Source organism: Lathamus discolor, chromosome 4, assembly GCF_037157495.1.
Source record: "Lathamus discolor isolate bLatDis1 chromosome 4, bLatDis1.hap1, whole genome shotgun sequence".
Classification (NCBI taxonomy): Eukaryota; Metazoa; Chordata; class Aves; order Psittaciformes; family Psittacidae; genus Lathamus; species Lathamus discolor.
Genome location: NC_088887.1, coordinates 110969677 through 110995880, shown reverse-complemented (window position 1 = coordinate 110995880; position 26204 = coordinate 110969677). Strand labels below are relative to the sequence as shown.

Sequence of the window (26204 nt, the reverse complement as noted above, 5' to 3'; positions counted from 1 at the left end):
TCCAGTGGTGGGATATTGCCAGGACCACAAGAACCTTGAGGTAGCCTGAATTGTAGGTCTGCTTCACAAAGACCAGATGGGATAAACAATGCTGCATCAAGCAGGGGAGCCCGACGTAGACCTCTGTGTGGTCACTGCTTGGTGGCATTTCTCCTCTCCCACTCTGCTCTTGCAGTTTCCTTGGCTCCCTTCCAGTCGCTATGTTTCTCCGCATACATGAGAACATGAACATTTCTTGTTGTACTGATCAGGCTGTCTTTGTCCTTGGTTGGGTGCCAGACCAGCTGACAGATGGGGTTTGTTTTTTTTTTACCTAGTGTTTTCTTCAGAAAGTGGGCTTACAGAGTCTTTGTGTCCTTGAGCAGGACAAGCAATAGCTCTGCATCTCAGTTTTCAGCAGGCCAAAAAAGTGGTTTTCGAACCTGTATCCTGGCTGGGAAGCTCTATGATAGTTGGCATGGTCTAGGGAGAACTTGAAGTAGGTCAAATGCTTAAAAAGTAAATGAACAATCTGTTCATTTAGTTCTCAGACTGTTCTCAGACTGGTGCAACAAGTCACAGGTTTGTAACAGGGAAATTCAGTGTAGATGACTCTAGAAATATGTTTCAGTGGTGAGATAGTCTAAATACTGGAATAAGCCTGTGAGGAGCCTGTGGGATCCTCATTACTGAAGCGTTCAAAACCAAAGTCAGGAATGATGGAATTGCACCTTCCTCACTGGGGAGGGCAGTGAAGTTGGTGGCCACCAGCCCTAATTGTTCTAGAAGTGTTTGTTTTCTGTTGACACAGTTGCCCTGCAGCATGTATCAGAGAGGCTTCTGTGTCAGGATTGGAGATGTCGCAGCTAGGAAGGTGAGAGAGACAGTTTTGGGATTTTTGGAGCACGGTCATTCAGAGGGTTTTTCCTCTGCCAGAGAGCACTTAAAGAGATTTGACTGTACTGAAATTATCAGAGTAATGGGACTAACCAGTCATTCAGTTGCTGGAAGTTATTGTTACAGCATTTCAGCTAGTTCATGTTTTTGAGCTCCTTCCAGCAATCTGAAATCCAGAATGAATTAAGTTTATTAATTTAAAACAAGCAAAGGTTCTGGAGGATGATGGTATAATGCAGAGTTAGAACCTCAGCTTTACAGGGTAATACTCATGAATATTACATAGTGTCAGGCTTATGTTTTATTTGATGTGTTTACTTTTATTTGTTGTGAAGATAATGCTTCTCATTAATGTGACCTATAGAAAAAGCATATCATAGAGCTCTACTAAATTCTGTTGCTGCTGGAGGTCTATTAGGATAATAAAAGCTTATGCCTTTGTATTGATTGTGGCGAGGGAATTAATGAGAACTGGCAATATGTCTACATTCAAGCTAGTAGACCCTGTTTTCAGTTTGCTATTTCTGTTTACAGTATTTACTAATGTATGACAAATCATAATTGCAAGCAGACTGTGTAATGCCAAAAAGTCATGAGAGCAAATGAGCTGTTTGTACTGGAGTTCATAAGGAGCAGAAAAGTTAGGCTAAAATTGCTTTTTCTGACAACTTTCTAAGCATGCTATGATTTATTTTTAAATCAATGAGATTAACATTTATCCTTCTTGTTTCCTTGTTCCTTCCCTTGACATTCTCTATGTATGTTGCAAGTATCTGGGGGAATGGAGGGAATGGTTGGCTGTCTTACGAATAACATAATAGATAAAAATCAACAGCTCAGTACAAAGACAAAAAAGTGGTTTAAATACATGTTTTAATTTGTTAGATCCATTATTTTCTTTTTGACAAAAATGATAGGTAAAATGAAGGTATTAAGAAATGATCTATGAGAAAAAAATACTAGCATAATCTAAAAATAAAGAATTCAAGAAATAAAGTTTCAGGTAACACTGATTTAGATAACACTCATTAACTGGAAAACTTAACTGTGTTTTCATAACTCTCCTGGTTCTGAAATATTTTCTTCATTTAGATACATTCAATTCAATGTGCAGTTAAAGGTTGAAAAACATACTAGGATTTGAGGAACTGATTATTTTTGTTTACTCTTACTGTTCCCTTTCAGTCTGTGAATATAAATTAGGTTTGAGACTGTTAGCTGTACCAAAATCTCAAAAGACAGAGTGCTCCGTAGTAAATTTTGTTAGCAACAGAGAATGTGTACCTTCATAAATGTTAAATTTACAGTACAGCACTTGCTTGGATGAACTTGATCTTTCTTCCATGTATTTGCTGTATTTAAGATGTTTCTATTTAAACTATTAGTAATTTTCAAAAAATATGCATAATATATATATTTTAGAAAATAATTAAAGTTCTGGTTTTAATTGTTTCAATTTCAAATGGAATAGGAGTAAACTAGACATTAACCATTATTAGAAAATGAATAGTAATCACTTGGCAAATAAATTATTTCTTTTTTATCACTCGCTAGAGTCATTATGGAAAAGAAAAATGGGAAAGGAGAAATTGAGACTAGCATGAAATACTATGAAATTTTGTGCAAAGTCCAGTGTAGAACAGCTGTGCCTTAGAATACTGAAATAAAACCAAAGTAGCAGTGGCTACTTGGGTAAACCACTGTGTGAATAGAAAGTTTCCTGATTTTAATCAGGCTTATGATTAGTGATTCAAATCACTGTTTTAAATTGAACCACCCTGACTCTGCTATGTGATCCCTTGAGTGACAAACATAAAATAGCACTGCTTTGGTACAGTATGAAAAGTTCAAGTTTGTACCTGCCTCTGCAATGTTAATAACATTATGTCTAGCCCTACCTAAGTTTAATTGTTCAGACAATTTTACCAAAATGTAATTTTCAGGGAGTCCAGCAGAGCCATATTTCACAAAAGCTGTTCCCACAAGAGCTAAATGCCAAGATAATCAATCATACAGTGTACTGTATCCTGTTGTTATGGATATAATACATTATTTATGCAGTATAAAGATTTTTCAGGCGTTGTTGAAATGAACAGGCAAGCAAATTAACACCTGTAAGGTAGAATGTGTCCTTAGCTGAAAGCTGCAATTTCCTAGGTTAAAATTTGTAAAGATGCTTTCAGTGCTTATGTCTGAGACTGATTTGCTGGAAGTATGGGAGTAGCAAGGGAAGTAGCGAGAAATCAGTTGGAAGTCTATAATATGCTAATTATACCTACAGATGAGTATTTGTATACCACTTATATTTCAATTATTAAACCTGAAAGTTGTTACTCAGTTACTGGAAATAGGGTGAGACATTTTGGCAGCAGAACGAAACCCAAGGACAGTTTGAGGTAGCGTGGTGTGCGCTCTGCAGTTGACCCATTACGTATCATCACCACTGGTACATTTAATGAATATACTTACGCACAGACTTATGCTTTTGATGCAAAGTTGTCTCAACTTTCAATTTTCCCCTCATTGCATTATTTCACATTCTGTTCTTGGGCTGAGAATGAGACGATAATCTTCTTCACCAGATTCATTTAATAAACTGTGATATTTATAAAAGAAGCCCTAAAAGACTGATTGAAAACAGTATAACAGTGGGGGAAAAAATTGCTTCACATGAAAAAAATAGCTGCCTACTGAAATAGGGTTGACTGTCTTCCTTTCTCCCTGTCAGATCTGGAAGTTCTTTCTATCTGGTTTTCAGAAAATCTGCAGTCGTACTTTCAGAGTAGTTTTCAAACTGTGATGTTGTTATGTTGCCTGGCTGAAGAGATCAGCAGCTCAGGGGCTGGGGCAGAGGCACACCACTGCTGTGCTTACTGCCTCTTGGTAGATTTTTGTTACTGTTACCCACCTAGTTTTTGAGCCCATGTAAACTTTTAACACCCTCTATATTCTTTTGAGGCTTTGCCATTTGCCAGGTGAAGAGGAGCCTTTGGCTGTTTAACCACACGTTTGCTAGTTCTGTTTGCTATTGTTGATTTAATTCCTATAGCTGCTGCTACCTGTTCTCAGGTACATCAGCCTTGTTTTTCTACCTCAGTCAGCTCCAGTGCCATTCTCATGCCTTCTTACTCTTCCCCTTTCCTATTTTTTCCCATTTTTTAAATAGCTTCAGTCAGCTCTTCTCTCCACCATGGTTCCCTTTGTCATCACTGTCATATCCATCAGGTGTTCTCAATAGTCTTCCTCTCTTTGGCAGTCTCACTTTTGCCTTTTGGTTCTTCCCTGTTCATCTTTGATTCCCACTTCCACACTGGCCTTTTGTACTTTTCAAGCTGCCACATTTCTTTGTGCTCTTCTATTCATTTGCAGTGTAGACATGTTTCAGTTCTGCTCAGCAGACAACATCCATCCTGTTCTTTAGCAATTTCTCACTGATTTCCATCTTACAGAGTTACTTTTCTATGAGACCCCTGACATTAACCAGGCTTCCTCTCGTTCTGTTGGTCATTCACTTGGCCTTTCCATATCTACTCTAAGTTTTAGGGGGGTTGCGGAAGTGACCACCCTCTTCTGGTGTCTGTCTTCTCTAGTAGCTCCTTCTTCCAGGAACCTCATAGTCTTGTCTCCTAGGGCAGTATTTCACACAGCTCTGCCTTTTGCTTTTTTCTTCCTCTTATCTGTGGAGAAATCCTGTCCGTGAATACAAATCCATGTCTGTACTAATGAGTCTTATCTCAGGCTCTCTCCTCCAGTTCTACATTTCTGTCCAAATTAAAATCTTAGCTGATGTTTTATGGATTAGGCAATTTTCAAGAGAAGAGTCCAACCCTCCTTGCTATCTTCTTTCACAGTCACTGTGGGTATCAGCACTGGCTCTCACTTTAGCCTGTGCCTTAATACTGCTGTGGTCACTTTCTAGTGCTTATCTGAATCCTTCTTAATCCTCCTTTTGTCCCTTCTTTTTCCACAGATGACAAATTATGTGCTATCTCTTTCCTGAGGAGAGCCCATCTGTGGGGTTCCCTGTACTAGCATTCTCCAGCCCTATTGTGCACATGATGCTACATTTCCCTGAGTAACTCTCAGCAATTATTCTTAATTTATGGGGTTTTTTTCTTTGACTTTGCTGTACATTTTTAGACCTGAAAATTGTGTTTCTTTCAGTTAGTTGGTCTAAAAGATCTTGCCTCATATAAATCTTGTTCTTCCTACTTGGCATTTCTAAGACGTATCTTTTTGGTTTGTTCATGTAGATAAAACCATTACCAAGGGATATTAGGATTTTCTATCTGCTGGTGGCTGTCTGCCAGTCTACCTTAGAAGCTTTTTCAGTTCCTTCATCCAGGATCCTCCTTTTGCCTGTGGAAAAACAAAGAGGGCAGGTCTCCTGCTGTGTCATGCCCATTGCTCATAATCTTCCCGAGGCAGCTTGCTTCCTTGTCCTTCTTCAGGCTGTATTCATCTGTTCTCTCATGTCCTCTACTTAACCCTGATGCTCTTTGAGCCAGCAACTCTCTTTTGCAAAATTTCGTAGAAAGGGATTCATGGATTGGGAAGGTGGATTTGACAACAACAAATGATTAATAGTTAATGACCCTGTAAGTGTGCAGCATGAGTCAGATGCTTTCTGATTTACTGGTTATTTGTTTACATGTTTGAACAAATGTGAATCTATTGCTGCAGCTGAATAGATCCTGAATGAAAGCAGTTCTCATAGCAAGCAGTTGAGTTGGTGCTGTGAGCAACACTGCTACTTCTGGGCTTCTTTTCCTCAGTTCCGTACGTAGAAGCAACAATAGCAGTTAAAATAACTTTCACTGTGAGGAACTAATTTGATTCATAGCTTTCTCCCTGTAAATTTGCTGGTTTACATAGGTATTTTGTATGAGCATTTAGAGTATGTGGCTTAAGCATTACCAGCAAAACATGAAAGTCTTGTCATACAAGTGCTTAATGCCAGTGTTGCTGTTCCTTGTGTACGGAACACAAATCAGTTCTTTTTTCAAGAAAAGAGGTAACCAGTTTACAAATTACATTACTTACAAGGTTTCCCTTCTGATTATTCCATGTCACTGCTGCTGTTGATCCGTTCATTCTTGAAGAATATGCGCTGCTAAGCCAAGGGTGGTCTCTGCTCCCAGTTTCCGCTAATAGTGGTGGTGGGACAGCTCTGCTGCATCATGGCACAGGCTGCAGTTCCTTCAGGCAGCATCAAAAGTGCCAGAAAGCAATACAGAGAAAATTCTCTTGTGTAGGCACTGTCTCTGTGGATGTATGCTGAGGTTCCCTGGAGAAGACTGGTGTGTTGAAATGTTGGAACACAGAGACTACTTTAGAGAATTGCTTTCTGTATTTGAGCTGACAGCCATGACTGCTGTGAACCTAAAAGTGGAGAGAAAGAGGGAATGTAAAGAGACAGTCCAGGGATTGTACTTGAAGAATGTAAGTCTAAAACGAATGTTCTGCACTGTGGTTTTCTCTGTTTTTTTGAGAGGGCCTTAGTCTTTTGGACACATCTGTTGGTATGTTTAATTCTCCCAGAATCCTTTACTCATTTCTTTTTAAAAGGCACAGCAAATAACACCCTTTCCCCCCCCCCCGTACTACTTGCCCACTTGCAAGCAAAATAATCCCTGACAACCTAGCATTAGAAAGATTTCAAAATGAAAATTGTTTAGACTTTTCTGGTTTGAAGCCTTTCCATTATTAAATGCTTTAAATCAATTTTGTTTCAGACAGGGCTTTAATGTGCATGGTAGCATCTCTGTCTAGCTGCTGGCATGAGAGGCACAGGAAACTTTGTACTTTGCCAAAGATAAAGCTACTACTCTGTTAACTCAAGTGCTGGAGGCTTTATGCTACTGAAGATCCCAGGATTGATCTGTTATGGCAAATAAACCGTTTGCTCATGCCCATATTTCATTACACTGGTACTATTAGCTTCCATTCCTGTGAAATCTGTGTACCAGTAATCTGAAACCAAGAGTATATGCGGGAAGTTAAACCCTTCTGCTTGTCTAAATTTCATCTATTCCAGTGTATATTTTGCTTCCAGTGCTACTCACCTAGCAGCTTAGTTTCTTTTAAGTTGTATTTTCATGTCCATAACATGAATTACATCTAAGTTAACAGTATAGTTGTTTTATCCTGACCTTTCCACCAGAATTATATTAGTGTGCCCTCTTGCTAAAATCACATTGATAGTTGTGGCTGGTAACAACTTGAAGAAACCTTGTGTATTCCACAAGTCTTTTTAAAGCAACTAAAAAAAAAATTAAAAGCATGAGATGTAAGATGTACCCATTGCAATTCAAATACAGATAAGAGCAAATGCATTAAAAAAAAAAAAGTCTCTAAGTAGATTTAGAAGTTCTCAGAATTCTGTTTGAGATAGATGAGTTTCTAATTGTATATTTAGTAAATTATATTCTCTTTCTCTATATACATTCATTATCCTGCTGTTAATTCTTGTATGGACTGTAAGTAGTTTGTAGTGATCGAGTCTACAGATAAAACATATACTTACTAGTGTGAAAATGACAGAAGCTTTACCAATATAAAAAATCCAGAAGTGAATGTTTGGAAATTTCTGTGATTTTTGTGTTTTCAGTGGTTCTGAACTGTGCTTGTGGCAGGAGCCATTTCCAGCAGAAATTGCTTTGCTGTAGTTTCAGAACAAAGATTTGGATGTCAGTATATACACCTCAGTGTGAGCTAGCACGGAACACAAGCGTACCCATTCACTGACCATAAAATGTGGAGCATTTAGTAATGCCAAGAAAGAAAACAAGGTATTTTCATGTACATTATTGGAGACCATTGGTAAAAGCAACATTCTGCTGGCTAAAATAGGCTAATTGTATTATTCAAGACATTAGATTGCTTGGAAAAGAAATAATCACTGGATGAAATTGAACTGTGGCTGCTCATGATTGGAACTGTGAATGATTTGAAGATGAAGCTGAGAGTTATCTGTCCTTTCTTCTGAAAACCAAGAATGATCTCCTACAAAGTGAGGTGAAAACTAGGAGCTGTGGCTAATTCCTTCCAAAGCCTGAGGATCAGTTAGATCAATCATAGTGCAAAGAATATGTCTGTCTGACTAACCGGCAACCTCGGTTTCTCTAGATTTCGGCTGCTGGCCTTTCTGGTCAGGCGCATGGAATTTGGCTAGTCCTTCTGAAACAGTTGACCCTGTTCATGTCTACATCATCTCCTTTGTGTGGTTTGCCTCGAGTGCACCTGTGTGCTGTAGACCAAGGGAACGGACAGTCCTGCAGCAACAACTTGTTCTCTCCTCTTCCCACTCATTTGTGTACCACTTCTTACTTATTCGTAAGAAGAAACAAGCCTAGGAGGAGTGGCAAAACCAATTGTGGAATCAACGTGTATGTCACCTAGAAGAATTAATGTTCAATGTTAACGTAGAAGACAAAGAGTAGAAGACAACAGGAAGAATACTCACATGAGTTGGTCACAGTTCATGAAGGTTAAACGTAGACACCACTGCACACTTAGAAATATGGTCAAAAGGTGCCCTTTCCTTCTTGGTTTGCAAGTTCCTTTGCTCAATGGAAATTATACTTTCTGAGTTTGGATTTGAAGGCTATTGATGAGTTACATGACATGGAATGTAGTTGTCCAATTTCAGCATGATTTAGGCAGTCCTTTAAGTGTCAGCTCAGCACTTGGTTCACTCCACTGGCACCTATTCAGTTTTCAGTATTGTCTAAGGCTTTGGATTTGATCTTCAAAGCAACTGTTGGATCAAACACCCTAGCTACAGCAAAGGCTGTATTTCTATTTGTGCCAGAAGAGCTGTATTCCTTTGGGGTGCTGTAGATGATGAAATATCAGAGCAACCATACATCAACTGGGGACACTGTGTTGTGTATTGGGGGTACAGGCTATGAAAAAAACGCAACCCTGTGAGGCAATCAGGTGAATCCAGAGTAAGATGTTTTAAAGGACAAAACCTCTCTTTATGCATTCCATCATAAACATGAGGCAGAAACAAGTCCCATTTTTATCTGAAAAATAATTGTCAAAAAGAAGAAAATAAAATCTGAAATGCTGACAGATCATTAAAGGGATTGTATTTGTAAATGTCTTCTTATATGAGTGGTAATATGCTAAATCTTTAGAAGTTGTGTACTTGTATGGGGTAACCTCCTAGCAGTATTTAAATCTTACATTTTCTTAGCATTAAAATCACAAACACCACTTACTGGGAGGCCATGTTATTAGCAAAAGCTAAAGAGTGGCAGATCTCAAAAGGAACTGAATCTTGTATGACTGTTGATGGACTCAAGTCTAATCAACTTCTAAACAAACCTGAAATGCTTTGGTTTTAGCTGACTAGAAGTATTCTCCAACTATGCTTTACAAAGTACTGTTGACAGAACTGATAGTGCCTAAACAGTTATTTCTTTCCGTTCAACCTGGTTGCTAGAAACTGATAGATTACTCAGAGGATTATGTTAAATTGCAACATAAAAGACAATGTAATTGGATAAAAAAATTAAACACCTGTTAAATTAGATGTAAATTAAATACTATAATAGGTATGTATTCTATAAATTAAATCTTGGAAAATAGAACATTTTTTGTGCAGGTTTTCATCATTTGTTTTTTTTAGTTCTCCCTTTTTATCTGATTGTAACAGATAGTTTGTACCGGAGTGCCCAATACCTGTTAGAAATGAGACATAATTTTGCTATTTTGAACTTTTGAGTCCCTTGAGTATCTGTTTTCTTAAAAAGGAGCATCAATTTCTTCATTTATCACATCTCTTAGCCTGCCTTCTTTACAAAGAGAGGAAGTTAGAATCATAGAATAGTTAGGGTTGGAAAGGACCTCAAGATCATCTAGTTCCAACCCCCCTGCCATGGGCAGGGACACCTCACACTAAACCATCTCACCCAAGGCTTCATCCAACCTGGCCTTGAACACCGCCAGGGATGGAGCACTCACAACCCCCCTGGGCAACCGATTCCAGTGCCTCACCACCCTAACAGGAAAGAATTTCCTCCTTATATCCAATCTAAACTTCGCCTGTTTAAGTTTGAACCCGTTACCCCTTGTCCTGTTGTCATTATCTGTTGTAATAAAGACAATAAAAAGCTGCATTGGAAATACTCTGTCGAGAAGCAGGGCAAAATCTCTAGGGGACTCTGCCCTGATTGCCTCATGTAGCATGTGTTTTCAAAATGACTACAGTAAGGTGTAGAGTGTGTTCATTCTTGTCTACTTGGTACAGTGTGGAAAGCTGAAGGCAACAAGGTTTCCAAAACCTCCAGCACTGAAATTTTGTCGATTTTTTCTGAAATGTTGAGTTTGCGTAGGAAGAATCTCCGTGTGCCTCAGAGGGAGATTATGTGAATGCAGAAATGCCATGTTCAAACTGAAAGTTTTGTGCAAAGTTTCTGTGCAAAATGCATGGGACAATCTGGTATTAAAAAAGGAAAGAGAGAGCTTGTCACTCGTGAGCAGGTGATTGCCACTGAATCCTGTTCTCCTGACCAGCCTGAGCTGATGTCTGAATAGGTTTCCTTCCACAGCTGAACTTTGTAATAGATACACACTCCAAAGCACATTGTCACTGACCTTTGACAAAAAGCACAGGTGGTCAAAACCTGTTCTTCAGTTAATCTCTTCTTTGATAGTGATTACTTAAAGAAAGCTCTAATCCTGATTCTGTAAATTGCATCCTTATCTGAAGAAGTTCTATGATAGTTACCTTGAACTGTGATTTTACTGTTGGCTTTTTTTTTTCTCCAGCTCTTGTGGTACATAATATGAAAATAAGTCACAAGATTTCTTCTTCCTGAATGGCTGATACAAATTTCAAGCAAGAGGGGGGAAAATAATGAGTTTCTCTTGTTCAGCTGTGCATGATAAATGCTCATGTTCAAGTTCTTGACAGTTTCAGGGTATTATGAATATATAGAGGTGATCCTTAAAAGAAATATGACCTCATGATTCTTGATGGATTTAAAGAGGCATCTTTGCCAGTTATTTCTTTTGTTATAGTAAGCATTGCCTTGAACACACCTCTGCAAATTTTTGCTGGAAAGAATAAATATCGATGTGACTTAAAAGTGAAGGTTTGATCTGTGAATGTGAATTGTCTCATGTGAGCATATATAAATTACAAAACTTAGGAAGCAGTGCAGTCTCAACATCTTACTGTCATAACTGAGAATATGCATGAACAGCTCAAAAGATGACTGCCAATAAATGTTAGTATTGCAAAAATACTTCGTTCCCTACGGCTTTGAATACTCCCTATCCCCATATGTAATTGGTATTCACCACTTGTACTGAAAGAATAGATGCAATGGAAGGGACAAGTAAAGAGCAAATATTTAATGTTTAAAGAAATCCAAATAAACTATAATTTAATGCAGCATATTTTCAGATATGAAAATTCATTAACAGAAAGGTGATGTTCAGAATAGTTTTCTGTTGAGTTATTAGCACTTTGTAATATTGTACTAAATGAGGAGCTCGAAGATACCTTTTGTAAGCAAAAGAGTACTTAGACAAACAAAACCCCCACAAAACCAAAACCACCTTTGTTACGAAGTAGCATCTGAAGTTCCTGGTAATCAACATGCTTTTCAATCACTGGTTGTGTTACCTTAGGCAGTGTATGGTGCTACTGAGTGTGACAACGCTCTTGGTGATTTTATATATCCAGCTATACAATTACCTTTATTTGTATTTCAAAATAGTAAAGAAAAAAAAAGATATGTTTTTCTTCTGCCTTCTGATTGCAAATCTGGCTTTTATCCCCTTTTTCTGCTTCTTTCAGTGCACTGCAGAAGTGTCACTGGATAAATAATAAGGGACTCTTGCATTGGTCCCTAATCTTCCCCTTCACCTGCTCATTTCCTTTCACATTCTTTATATGCAGATATGAAAGGGACACTTAGTATGACTTTTGTTTTGTTTTTAGTTTATTTTTATTGTGGTGGGGTGTGTGCACATAAGGATAGTGTTCTTTTAAAACCTAGTGATAGATTGAACTGGTGAAAAATCAGACAAAAATGAACTTTAAATATTTAAGGATGTGAAGTTATTTATAGAAGGAAGGATCATTTAAATGAGTACTGTTTTGGGACCTCAGCTGTGTGCATGTTGATTAGATCTGTAAACAAAATCTAGCAGTGCCTTTAATTAGAGTTTCTTTGCATTTGTTTTTACTTTTCAGCATAAATATGCATGGATCTAGGGTTCACATTTTTGGAATGCCTCTAAGCTTTTTGTTGGCGCTTGACTGTGCGTATACAAATGTATATGCCCTCTAGTCCATCTGCTTTCTTTGTGCCTGTTAGCAAATACTCACAGAAGTTGTGCCATCGGTTCAGGACTGCATGGACCAGAATCTGTATCTGCAGAAGCAGTCAGATTTATTATGTTATCCAAGACTTCTAGGGAACAACATCTTCTGTGCCCTCTTTGTTAAGGAATTAGTGAGGTGTTCCCACAACCTAGGGAAACTTGCCAAAGCCAGCAGCCCATCCTGAGGAGATGGAGGGAAGCTGAGCCCCAGGGAGGAGGGATGGGGGGAAGCCTGAAGCACATATAGCACTTGTGGTGAATGGCTGAGACTCCCTTAGAGCAGTTAACTCAGCTTAAGCAGCTTTTAGGTTTTTAACTGCAGGGACACCCAGATGAGTTTTAAATCAGAGTATTTGGTGAAATACAGCTTACAGCAGTGATTAATATGTCCACAAGTTCATATCTCTTTGCCAGTGTGTTTCTGAGAGACAGTAAAGCGCTGTATTACTTAAACACTTGCTCTCAGATGACTGTCAATTAGTTCCTGCTCAAATCTCTCTTAAATTTGGTAGATTTAAGATGACAATATTGTGAAGGTATAATTTGACTGCAAATCCTTGTGCTTTTTGAATAATATTTCTTTAACCTTTAACAAACAGCCTTAGGGGAGGGTACTGATAATGACAGAAATTACTCTGTTTTCCTGGCTATAATAATAGTGGCCTTTGACGGCGGTTGAGGACAGTGGTTTTTATTTCAGCATCCCTATTAAATGTGCTTGTAGCAAGTAACATGGACTTGTTTGCATGCCTTGTAACTCTCCATTTGTCACCTGGTAGGCTGAAGAGGAAACAGTGGCTTTTCTTGCTCACAGTGGAAGTGAAGAAGAGTTTGATCCAAGTACTCTTCCAGATCCTGATAAATACAAAGATTCTGATGAGGAGCAGAATTCAGAAAGCGAAGACAGCTATAGGTATGTACCCATCTTCTATGTTCATTTTGAAGTGCTCAGGGGTTAGAAACTGTTTCATTTAGATGTGAGGATCTCATGTTACAGTCACCGTCTTGCTCCCCAGACTTAGTGTTTTAAGTTGGCTTGTGAGGCGGGTGCTGAAATGAAATCTGTAGTGAAGGCTGTTAATTTTCTTTGATGATGTATGAGAAAGATTTTTGAGTAATCTCAGTCAGACTGTTCCATATGCAAAAATCTTAACTAATTCTCTGGAGGTGTTATATGTTTCTGTGTTGGGTTGACCCTGTTTGGACACCAGGTGCCCGCCAAATCTGCTCTGTCACTGTCCTCAGACAGACAGGGGAGAGAAAATACAACCAAAGGCTTGTGTATCAAGATAAGAACAGGGAGAGACCACTCACCAATTACCATCACAGGCAAAACAGACTGGACTTGGAGAAATCAGTTTGATTTATCACCAACCCAGTCAGAGTAGGATGATGAGAAAATAAAACCAATCTTAAAACACCTTCCCCCGACCTCTCACTTCTTGCTGGGCTTAACTTCTTTCCCAATTTTTCTACCTCCTTCTCTGCCAGAGGTGCAGGGGGACAAGGAATGGGGGTTGAGGTAAGTTCATCACATGTTTCTGCTGCTCCTTCCTCCTCAGGGGAGGACTCCTCACACTCTTCCCCTGCTCCAGCATGGGGTCCCTCCCAGAAGAGACAGTTCTCCATGTGAGAACTTCTCCAATGTGAGTCCTTCCCACAAGCTGCAGTTCTTCAGAAACTGCTCCAATGTGAGTCCCTTCCCATGGGGTGCACACTTTCAGGAGCAGGCTGCTTCAGCATGCACTCGAGCTCAGAATTTGCTCTTAAAGGCAAAATGACTGAACCAGCACTGGTGCAGTCCTACATGGAGAGGCGTTGCTGCAAGTAATAAAATGAAGGGGGAATCTTGATATTTATTGATAATTTGTTTCTTGGAAGGAGTAAACCTAGGAGTTTATTGAGAAGATCTCAAGTAAAGCTTTGGTAAGTGATTGAATACTGAGCAACACTTGCCTTTATTGGTGTGTACATTACTGCTGAAAGGCAGGTTCCTAAAATCCATTAAGACGATGGGCAACTGAACTGGTGGGAAGGAGTTACCATCAACTGAATATAGAAAACGTAGTGTCACAACACTACCTATTAAATATTTAATTACCTCAGCATTTCCTAATTCCTGCTAAATTGTTGTGTACTTCCTGTAGGAAAAAAGTGATGGTTTAGTACTGTGTTTCTTGAACAAGATTTTGCATTATTTCAACTTGTAGCCTTAGCTAGAGTTAGCTATCTTGACAAGATGGTTTTTTATAGCATAACTACTTAATAAATATTTTGTAAAAGTTGTGGGCCCAGTTTGAAGTTGGGAATTTTGTGCAGTTTGCTTTCAGTATTATTAAGTAACCATTTATCCAGGGGACATCACTTCTTTTTTTTTTTTTCCTTTTTTATTCATACATCACTTTTTGTATTGATCCTTTCACCAAAGCTGTCAGCTAGACCCAAGATTAGCTAAGATTTAAGAATAAAACTTGGCAGAGATGGACAGTGGTAATCAGTGCAGATTCTTTTGGAATCGATTGCTGATCTGGCCTCCAGAGTCAGAGTGTCTGCTGTCAAGCAGAGCTAAGACTCAAAAGTCTAGGGTTTTGGTCATTTCCCCTTCCTGTGAAGTAGGTTGCAAAAGAAAGAACATAAAAACATGAAAAGGAAAACAGGGATGTAGTAATAATTTCTGACAAAATATTTTCCTCAGCATTTTCCATATATTCTGTATGTTTGAAAATATATAACTGATGGTCACTTAAAATCTCAACATTATTCTGCTCTTTAAAAGCTGTTCTTGGAAAGAAACTTAAAATGTAAGTTTTGTTATGATTTTCAGCATGCAGTATCTTGCCACACAAACTTTGCTGACTTACACAGTTACATTTTGGCATTCATTTTATGACTACAAAGTTGCAGTTTGTTTTTTTGCCCTTAAGTAAAATGTTTGTGTATACCTGTCATGCCCATTTAGATGTCTTTTTGGTATCAGTCTGGGGGCTCCCTGGCTAGGAGCAAGACATTCTTGGGGTAACAAACAAGTCTCAAGTACTGCCATCACTTGAAGCTTCATAGCCAGCCTGTCAACTTAAGGACACACTTCTTGTCTCAGGTTATTGGCCCTGACATTTGGTTGTCTTTTTAGTAATAGGATGGGTCCTTAACATCTTCCAAGGGGATTTTTCCATCTTTACATAATTGGAATGAATACTTTCCTGCTTTTCAATCTTGTCTGGGTTTCAGGGACTAGGAAATAGATAGTAGATGTTTTCAGCCATTGTTAAGAATGCAAGAGGATTAGAATTTGGAAAGTGAGTCGAATTGCCTCAAGTTCTTCTCCAGCATTTAAGCTAAATGGGAGTTAAACCAGAACCCAAAGAGTGGTTTCAAACAGCCTAGCTAGACCCAACATTCAGAGCTTTCTAGAAGAGGACACATCAGGTTAGGCACACCTCCAGTGGTAAAAAGCTGTGCCCACATACACCTGCAACATCAAAGACCACAGTTTTGTATTTATTATCACAGCAGTTTCCCAAAGTAGATAGCAAAGACACTGGTACTGTATTATATTATAGCCGGGGACAGAGCACAGGAGTGGATTTGTCAGTCATTGCTAAAGATGCTAACTAAATTGAAGTGAGTGTTAAGAACAGGCAGGGCAGGTTTGCTAAAGAGGAGAGAGAAAAACTGTGGGATGCTCATGAGGGCAAGAGCAGTGGGTGACAATGTACTGATAGATTTGGCACATGAAGAGTGCAGGACAAAATTACATTTCTAGGAGTGCCTGAAAGAAGTGGCTTGGAGTTAAAAGCCATTAATGGCTCCAGTGTAGTGCAGCATGTGGTGATTAATCCCATGCTGGCTTGTGCCTGCCTACAGAACATCAGTTATATCTTTACAGGCACAATGGATTTGGCCAGGGTGCAGGCTTAAGTGTTGGCACATGATTGTCTGCATTGTCCACATCTGCTGTGACTTTGAATGGTGCCAACTAGACCTCTTCTGGGCAGTGTCCCAGAGTGTTTTGGTGTGGTAGGACAGGCCAAGGACTGCTTCCAGTAGGCAGTGTTAGTGAAGCCATATTTAGTTGTGTGTGGATGGAAAATGTAGTGGTCTGTTCTCTAGCTCTGAAGTCAACTTTGAGGCTCAGTATAGGTATATCTAGAGACTTGGGAGGTGCTCTGAGCACCCCTTAGAAGGCTTTTGTGAAAGCAGAGGCACGACTGAAACAGGGATGCAGTGAAGGGAATTAATTTAGTGCTGAAAAAAAGAGGAAATCAAGAAAAGCAAGAGAATTTAAATGAACAATAAGCTATAGATAAAGGAAAGTGGTAGCTGAAGAGGTTGGTGGTGAGCATAAGACCATGGAGAAATGGTATTGATTTTGCATGAAGGAAGAAAGAGGTGGAGTGAATGTATACATGAGAGGAGGAGGGAGGATGATGGGGATCTGGTAGATCAACAAGAATAAATATAAGAACAGGCAAGAGATCTTGCTGCCAATGGAAAGAAGGGGTTTCTATTAAATCAACACTTATGTCTCAGGCATCTCTCTTAGAGCTGTCACTGAATTGTGTGATGAGTTGCTCTTGGGGCTGGGAAATGCTATCCTAATGATGGTTTAAGAAGTCAAAAATATTGTCCATCTTTTCACTCCTTCAACTCCCAGCACTATTTTTAATTGGGGAAGCTATACAAATTATGAGTTGAATTTGCCTTTGAATAAGATTCGCTTCCAGCCATACCTCTACAAGCAGAGTAATTAATGACTCTAAGCATGTAATATGAAATTAATTTTTGTATATCTAGCAACATTCATCATATTTGGTTTAAGGCTATGAATGTAAATTGTTAATGAGGTGAAAAATTCAAGTGTATCGAATAGGGTGGAAGAAAAGCAGCTGGATTTCTTAAATACTCATTTTGCAGTCATGTTGAGTTTCTGATATTTCTAATCCCTTAAATAAAAATGTTGGGAAGAACCAAGTTACGATTGACCTTATCATTACCTTCTTTAAATCTTTTAAAAGGTGCATCTGATCAATTAACTCTTAGATCAGCATGGGAAAGATCTTGGACATCAGGGGAAAGGAGAAATGTCTTAGTTCTGGTACTGTTTTGTTTGTGATTTTATGGTTGGTCACCAGTTGGCAGGTATGCAAGTCAGCAGTCAGTGCTGCTTGATTGGGTACCTTACTATATTTATGAAAATCATGGGCAAGTTGCAGTTTCTTGCACCTTCTTCTCACAGCAGGATGCTGATGTTGACCTGCTAAGTTTTATGTGTTTCTTGATAAGGTTCCATTCCATTGTCTTTTGATATGATTTATCTGCAAATCATGGTGCTCCCTCTGATATGTATTATTCAGGTCATCTCAGTGACTTTTTTTATGACTGAAGGCCAGAACTTAATGTTGTGATGTCCAGAAAAGCACCATAAGACAGATATTGTAAAATGTCTGCTTAAGGGCTTGATCATGCTATTTAGCTGCAAAATTGGACATTGAGACATTGGGTTGCTGTTGATAGAGAAGTAATACTCTTATGCCATGAAAGTGTTGATATTAGTTATGCTCTAGATTACTATATCAAATGGACCTGAGGGTAGAATTTCCTATTGAAATTTGGTAACCTACGCTCTGCAGGTCAGTCTAGATCCTTCCCATGGTTCCTGTAAACTTGCTGGCTACAGAAATTGCCTTTTTAGAGGCATACCAAGAGGCATACCAAGAGGCATGCCTTTTTAGAGAATACCAAGAAAAAATAAAAAAGAAAAAAGGAGGAAAAAAAAAACAAACAAACCCTAGTATGTCATCAGCAAGTGTCTGTATGAATGAAGGAGAAGTGTGATGGGGATTTATTGGAACTGCAGTTCAGAAATTAACTATCTACAACTGGTCACACAAAAGAAAAGGAGAGGAACAGGTCTGAAGAATATCAGTGTCAGATGAAGCTGAGGATGATTGAATGGATGCAAGGCTTAGGTAGGTGGTTAGCAACATCTCCAAAGGTCTTGCCTTTTCTCCAGGCAAAACAACTCCAGTTACTTCAGCCGTTCCTCATAGACTTGTGCTCCAGACCCTTCACCAGCTTCGTTGCCCGTCTCTGGACCTGCTCCAGCACCTCAATGTCTTTCTTGTCATGAGGGGCCCAGAACTGAACACAGGATTCAAGGTGCGGCCTCACCAGTGCCGAGTACAGGAGGATGATCACTGTCCTGGCCCTGCTGGACACACTATTTCTTATACAAGCCAGGATGCTGTTGGTCTTCTTGGCTGCCTGGGCACAAGCTGCTCATGTTCAACAGCCGTCAGTCAGCATCCCCAGGCCGTTTTCCACCAAGAAGCTTTCCAGCCACTCTGCTCCAAGCCTGTAGCGTTGTGTGGGGTTCTTGTGACCCAAGTGCAGGCCACAGCCCATCGATCCAGCCTGTACAGATCCAGGAAGTAACACAACACAATCTATTTTCATTATCATTTCTATATGCTATGGCATTCTGACAACAAGTAAGAAAGAAGCTGCACTGGACTTTATGCTAGGGACCGCAGTAATTAATCTTCATTAGGATTGCTGCAATGGCTTTATGAATTAAAATTTATTACATGGAAAAACGGTTTGTGGCATAGCATGTTTGATTAGCAAAATGTCAATATTTATTGGATAAATTATTCCTAACTTTTCTTAACTGGTTTTTTTTAGCAGATTAATTCTTTATTCCTATACATTTATTTGGGAAAGGGCTCATGTGCAGTATATGGCAGCCTGGAAACTTGACTCATGGCCTGTAGTTCAGTGGCAAAGCTGGTTTGTTTCCAGAACAGTGCTGCTAAACTAGGCTCCAGACCAAGCTCTGATAAGTGTTAACTGAAGCAGAGCCTATCTATAGGTCTCATGTTGTTTAAACAACAGCAGTTTGGCTGTGTGGCCACACATTTCAAATATGTGTGACTCTCATGCATTTTAAATCTTAACCTTAGAGCTTGTCAAGATATACCTTGAAGCCCAGAAATGAATTAGATAATAACAATTACAAGCTTTCCATTTTTTCCTGGTATCACCTCAAAACACACTTGAGATTTTAGGGGTTTTATTAGCTAAAGTTTCTTGGTGAATAGCTATCAGGGTCATAGTTAAATCCCCCGTTTCCCAGATGAAATTCATATATGCTGGCATTTATTTAAGGGACAGGATTCATAAACTGTGCTTTAGTGTTTGAGTAATAAACACTACCTATCAAATGATAGCATTGTCCTTTGTTGTTACAGCTGTGCAAATGGTGACCACAGAAATTACTGTGCCTGTTGATAAGTCAGCTGTTAGTACCTCCTCGCCTGTGCAAACACAGCCTGTCCCAATAAATCCTTCCATCACACAGCTTCAGACCACACAGATCGTTCAGGCGGCTGAAAAGCTGAATTGCACCAGATGGGAAAAGGAAGGAATTGTAATCCAGCTGCACATGGTGCTTTCTAAGTGTTATAAATAGAAGATGAAAAGATGCAGTGGCTTTGGTTTGGATCTCAATTGTGGGGTTGCTTTCTGATTGTGTTGTTCTGTTAGAAAATAGTTCACCTTAGAATAGCTTTATTTTGTTTTGGCTATTTGTGGATGTCAGCTGGTAGCACAGCAGGTTGTATGTTTGTGAGGAATATGGGGCCATTTACTTCCATGTGAAGTGACCAACAATAAGATTGGCTCTGCAGGGTGGGCTGACAGACAGCCCTTTGGTCAGTGGCGACTGAGGAAGAATTCATTTGACAATAAATGCAAAAGTCATCCACGTATACCTGCTTTCACACACTCAGCCCTTTTACATGTGTACCTGAGAATTATACCTATTGCATCTCCTCCAAAGAGCTTTCTATCCAAACAGCTAAGGAGAAGTACCCATATGGAATACAGGGTACCCCTTGGCATCATGATACCAGCCGTCTCTCCTGGTGATTTTCCAGCTTCCTTTTAAAATTGACACTTTCACCCTTCATAAAAGCTACATCTCCAACTTCTCCTCCAGAGCAGCACAGCCCCTCTCCACACCACCCAAACCACCACTGGTAAAAATCCATCCTGCAGGAACATGGTTGGCAGTTGGACTAGGTGATCTTTCAAGGTCCTTTCCAACCCAAACCATTCTGTGACAGGCACTGTGTCTGCTCTCTGCATTTCAAAATCATGTACATATTATTTGCACATTCCACTTGAGACTCTGCTGTCCTTCCTAAGTTGCCTTTATAAAAATCCTGTTTTGTCTCTACATTTTGTGCATCAGAAAAACGCAAGCTATTAGCTCTCTTCATCACACAGTGGCTTTGCCACTGCTGCTTCCTGTGTTACACATTCCTCCTTATTCACCTCTCCAACTTACAGCCCAGTAAGGGTCAAATTAGTGTGAAAATACACTTGCTAACGTGTAGATACATCTTGAGGATGCACTACTAACTGTGCACCATGATCTCTCAGTAATAAAAAGAAATAGCTTGGCTCAGCGTAATCTTCCTATGAAGCTTATGGTGAAAATGAATTACAATTGTGTAGATGTTCTTTTGTTTGTGGAAAAAAATATAGATCTCACAGTTCCTGCTAAATGTGTTTTATATTTAAACAGACATCTAGCTAGGCCTATGAGCCTCTGAAACTTCAAAAATGAGTACCATTTTTGTATTTAAAGTCTCCTATTTCATAGCTTGTGAGATTTCTGCATTGTTTTGATTGCTAAGATGTTTTGAACTAATGTCCTAGATGAAGCATTAGTCAATTAGGAATGTAAACTGGGCTTCAGAGCGTATTCAAATGCTGGAAATAATTGGGGTCCCTGCAAACAAGCAAAAATGCTTTTACTTAATGAGGTTTCAGCCTTATGCTTTTAAAGTGAACCCCTATATTCTGTCCTGATCAAAGTGAACACCATGAAACTCCAGCCCAAACCCACACTGGCCACTTGGAAAAGTGAGATGTCGTAGTGCTTTAGACTATTTTCATATACTGTCAGTATAGCTTCATCATTTATGGAACATCTTAAGCACTACAGAAAGAAATAGAATCTCCGTTCCCCAGAAAAGGAATAAAATGAATGTTGGTAGCAAGCACTGAAAAGCCACCCCCATGCACATGACAGCTCAAAGCCAGCAAAGTTGATACATCCTTTGAAATGTCCCAATTTTAGGAAAAGTATTTGGTGCACAGTCATTGGCTATTCATAGAATCATAGACTGGTTTGAGTCCAACTCTCCTGCAATGAGCAGGGACATCTCTCTCTAAATCAGGTTGCTTTACACTATTTCTTTTCAACAGGCAGGGAAGGACAATATAAAGATAGGGTGTTTGCTACCAAGCACCTATCAGATCAGATTTTGCCATCAGGTCTCATGTATCTCCTTCATCCCAATGGAGAGGCAGCCAAAAAGCATGTGAGCCAGGAAGAGAATGAAGCATTGTGTTGCCATTCCCTCTCAGAGGGTATTCAGAAACTTCTTGAAAGCTGTTGTGTTTTGGGATAGGCTGGTTTCCAGTGAGTGATGAAACCAGCGTTTCACAGAATGGTAACTGGGCCTATTAATGGAAAAATGGGGTAGGCAGCTGAAGATGGTTTGAATTCGGCATTGGGTTCCTGTGCTATGCTGGTTTGAAGAACAGTATTCCCCAATTTGAGCTATTTGTTATAGCCCTTGTTTCTAATGGTTAAGTCTTAAAACAGTTTTTCTGAACAAAACATTTCACAAACATTACATTTGCACTCAGCAATTATAAAAATTAAGGCAATTTAAAACTTTGTGTTGAAACAGTTTTTTAAAGCAAATAGAAGTTTTCCAACTTAGAGTTGAAAATCTGATTTTAACCATCTAGTTTAGAAAGAGCTAAACTCAGTTTCTGCAGTTCCATTTTTATTTTTGTTATATTCTTTAAAATACAGACATGAAAAACTGACAATGCCGTTTAGTTTTGGTTGATCTGTTTGAAGGGAATGGTCTGGGGTGTGAGGGGTTGCATTCTGTGTTTTTTTGGTGTGATTTCTACCCTACAGCATAGGACAACCAGCTGTCTATAACCTGGTACACAGATATTGTATCTTAGATAGATTTTGTTTAAATAGATTATTTTGATCTTAGATAAGATAAATTATAGAAAATTTTCTATGTTATAGACAAAAAAACACATAAAGATACATGGAAGCTTGGACTTTCCTGCTGTTGCTGTCATGTGGCCATGTGGTAGAAGCCAAAGTATTAAAACAGCCATTTTGTCCAGATAGAAGGCTGCAAAAGGCAATACATTCAAGTCTTAAGAAAAGCAGCAAAAAATAGGGAACCATCAGGGAAGATAACTGGGTTTGGGTTTTTCCTCTCATGGCAAAGAGGTGGTCAATAGATTCCAAGGAAAGCTTCTGAAAGAAGGGCAGAATGTGGCTTGAATGAGATGTACCTAAATCAAAATTCTCTGAAGTGGATTCACAAATGAAATGACAGTTCTCATATTTTTATTTTTGTTGCGTATTTATTTTAGACAAGATCTCGAATGCATGCCTAGGTCCACTGGCACGTCACTGTGTCAGTTCTGTCAAGTTGTCTGTCACTCTGTAGGACAGAAAATATTAGATAAGGCTGATAGCAGTATCTTAATGTACTGTAATCAATAAAGACAGCAGAATAGCCACCACCACCTTGGTCTGAAAGCAGTTCTAATTTAGACATTCAGAGTTTATCAGCTTCTATTGCTTCACCTTTCTGAATTGTAATTTTGTTTGCTCTTATCTTGACATAAATTTGTCTTGTTTAAAACGAATTGTTTGATTACATGATGATATTGATTACCACAGTTGTTAAAAAGACTAATTGATTTGTTTCTGCAGTGAACTTGAGGAGAAGAGTGGAAGAAAGAAAAGAAGCTATAGCAACAGTACTGCGGCAGAAGAAATGCCACTGAAAAGAAAGAAAGCGAAACTCAGCCAAGAGGAGGAGCCCTGTTTGCCATTAGATACTGGGCTTTCTCTGGCAGAGGATGAAGAGCTTGTACTACATCTGCTCAACAGTCGCAGCTAATTATTTTTCTGCCCATTTTCTTTCTGGGACGTCTCCACATTTTGTCAGTAGTCTGCAGAAAATGAATTTGGCATCTGGGCAGCTGGGTACCAGTGGTCATAGATAAATGGGTTCTGTGTGCAATGGGGTTGCCTTAGATCAGTTCATGGATTACAGGCAATATTTAGTTTGATTTATAAGTCTTTCTAAATGAACTTTTCAACCTCAATCCCCAGATGTCATTTTGCAGTAACACGTTTATAATTTTAAATCTCCCAAGTTCTGAATAAATTATCCTTTTTATTTTAACCTTGCTTTAAATAAACTCAGGATGCTCCCTTCTCAACTCTGTCAGGTTTGTTATTTTTGAAGATAAATGTGTTCTAAAATTATTCAAGAAGAACTGTTGTTGACTGCTCAAGTCATTGCTTCAAATCAAATGCATTTTTATTCTGTGTGTCATACAGATATTTTAAAAACATTTTAATGAAAATTTCTGAAGCCTTGGTGTAAACTTTTGGTGTCTCTCATTTATTAGTTATCTCAGCTGTTGTTTCTGTTATGATTCTGTCACTGGTGTTAGGCACTTCAGGAAACCACTTTTAGAAACTAAAACTGAATCTTGCATTGGAATCCCGTATGAATGAGAACACAGTGATGCCACAAAAATGTAGAGCATAAAATTGCCTGATAAAATTGGTTGCCAGGTAGATTTTGTGGCAGGCTTACAACTGGAAGTGAGCTATTTCTTGTTATGGCTAAATGTAATGAAGAAAAATAATTTAGTGTTGAGCAGATTTTCACGTTTCGTCCCATCAGACCATGGTTGGTTGTTGCAGGTTTTGTGCTTACCCATAACTACTGCACCTTGATAAATAGCCAAAAGATGTATGCTTCGTGGGTCCTTTCCCAGGGAAGGGAAGAAGTGGGCATTCTCACTGAAGCATAACAAAATATTAATACAGTACCAAATTCTTACTTATTTAAGTTGATTTTCTTCTCTTGCTTGGGCAGCTGTGAGCCAAATTCACTGTCTTCTTGCTTGCATTCTTGACTACCCTGTCAAGAATATTGGCACATCGTTCAGAAAAAAAGCATGGTAAACCCTTGCAGGCAATATGGAGAATGATGAAAACTGCCGAGAGTTTTTCATAGCTCTGAAGCGACCGAGGCAAAGGGAAAGCTGCTGTGCAAGAAGACAGAGGAGAGCAGGAAAATCCAGTGTTTGCTGACACAAGTGTTTTGAAAGTGATGTCTCTCAGTTTTCAGCAGACCTATGTCTAAGTGAAGTTTACACGACAAAATAGTAAAACACTGAGTAGGTACACGTCTCAAGAAGTTGTATATGAAGAACATTTTAAAGTAAATAATCATCTGTTTTCAAGATTACTTTTTGGGGGGAATGGGGGGGGAGGGATTTGTTATTGTTTGGATTTTTGGTTTTTTGTTTTGTTACAGAAATGTCACCAATCCTATACAAGCCTTTCTTCCTCTCCCTGTACCCCATGCTGTCTTTCAGCTCAGTTACCCCAAACTGAAAATATACTGCAAATTCTTATCTCCAAATGTTGCTTCTGCTGTTGTGCCAACAGGCAGGGGGATCATAAAAACAATATTACAGACAAAGCACATCTGCCATCTGCTCCTTCCTGACAATGTGGAATGAGAAGAAATGACCGAGTTTCGCAAACAGCTAAACATGAAAGATGAGACCTGCTTGGCAGCTGATGCAGTGTTGTTTAGTCTATAGTGCCACAGTGGGCCTGGAAAATACTGTGATCTAGGAACAGCATTGCTGATCAGTCTGTTAATGAAGAAGGATCTGCTGTGGTGCTGCTGTGACTGTGTTTAAGCTCCATGAGGTGAATGGCTGCAGCGAATGTGATGAAGAAGGTTAACAAATGCCCCCGCACTGGGATAACAGAGGTTCTGCTCCTGTGGTCATGGAGGAATGAAGTGAACTACAGTGAAAGGAGTATCCACAGCAGGAAGCTATTCAGAGGTGAGCTGAGTGTATATAATACACATGGTGGTGTATGCATCTTAGAGGCATCTGTAAATTCATGGCGCTCTTTGTGGTGATCAGCTGTCTTGTACATCCACTGATGTCTCTCCTCTCAAGTCTGCTCTGAGAAGGTTGAATATAGTTTGTTGGAGCAAGTAAGTAAAAATCCAAAAGATTTACTGTTTCTTACTGGAATATTCTCATTCGTATGCTGGGGTGTGAGAGAAGCATTTTATCCAGTGAGCAGTAAGACTAAAAATTTAATTATGTATATTGGAAAGATTGTGCTGCACTTCTATTCTTGTGATGCTTTCATTGTCTGCATAAAATATTTTTTCAAGTGCTGTTCTTTTGTGCTTGGGGATAATGGAGTTTCTAATGTGTTGTCTGATACAGGGCCATTGTTTCTCAAATTCTTGTGCATCTTGCCCATCTGCTTCAGATGTGGCTGTCCTTGGGTGGATGCGTGTATCTAGAGTGTGACTCCCACAGGAATGGAGCCTTGTGAAAAAGTAGAGGGAAGTGGCTTAAAGCAGATTCTCCATGTGATGAGTGTATCGAAGAACTGGGAACTGCACGTGCTATAAAGAACAAGACACATCGTTCAGCATTTGAGGTTGTGGTTCTGGGTTATTGTTTCTGTCAGCTCTAGGTCTGGTTTAAGAGGTTCCTCATTGGCCCTGCCTTTAGCTGTGTTTCTGGAGTGAGAAAAAAAGTGCAAAGCACACAACCCAAATATTCACAGGTATAGGTTGGGCAGAGAAGAGAATCAGAGCAGCCCTGTGGAGAAGCACTTGGGGGTGTTGGCTGATGAGAAAATGAACACGAGCCGGCTTCAGTGTGTGCTCGCAGCCCAGAAAGCCAACTGTATCCTGGGCTGCATCAAAAGGAGCGTGACCAGCTGTGGAGGATTGGCTTGTCGAAAAAGGTCAAAAGGTCACGCTCCCATCAACGAGCTGAAACAAGACATCTGTGTA

At 39.3% G+C, this 26204-nt stretch overlaps 2 protein-coding genes across 2 annotated transcripts in view; both read left to right on the top strand.

The window, feature by feature from the left end:
- DDX10 (DEAD-box helicase 10) overlaps positions 1-23568 on the top strand; it is a 169317-nt gene extending 145749 nt beyond the window's left edge. The window contains exons 17-18 of the mRNA XM_065678640.1: positions 13002-13135; positions 23054-23568. Coding sequence (XP_065534712.1) covers positions 13002-13135; positions 23054-23243 — 324 coding nt within the window. The 3' untranslated portion in view covers positions 23244-23568. The remainder of the gene's footprint in view (positions 1-13001; positions 13136-23053) is intronic.
- A 1092-nt stretch (positions 23569-24660) lies between these two features.
- The window catches only part of C4H11orf87 (chromosome 4 C11orf87 homolog), a 113344-nt gene continuing 111800 nt past the window's right edge, over positions 24661-26204 (top strand). Inside the window, exon 1 of the mRNA XM_065678639.1 lies at positions 24661-25224. The gene's annotated coding sequence lies outside the window, so the exon portion shown is untranslated. The remainder of the gene's footprint in view (positions 25225-26204) is intronic.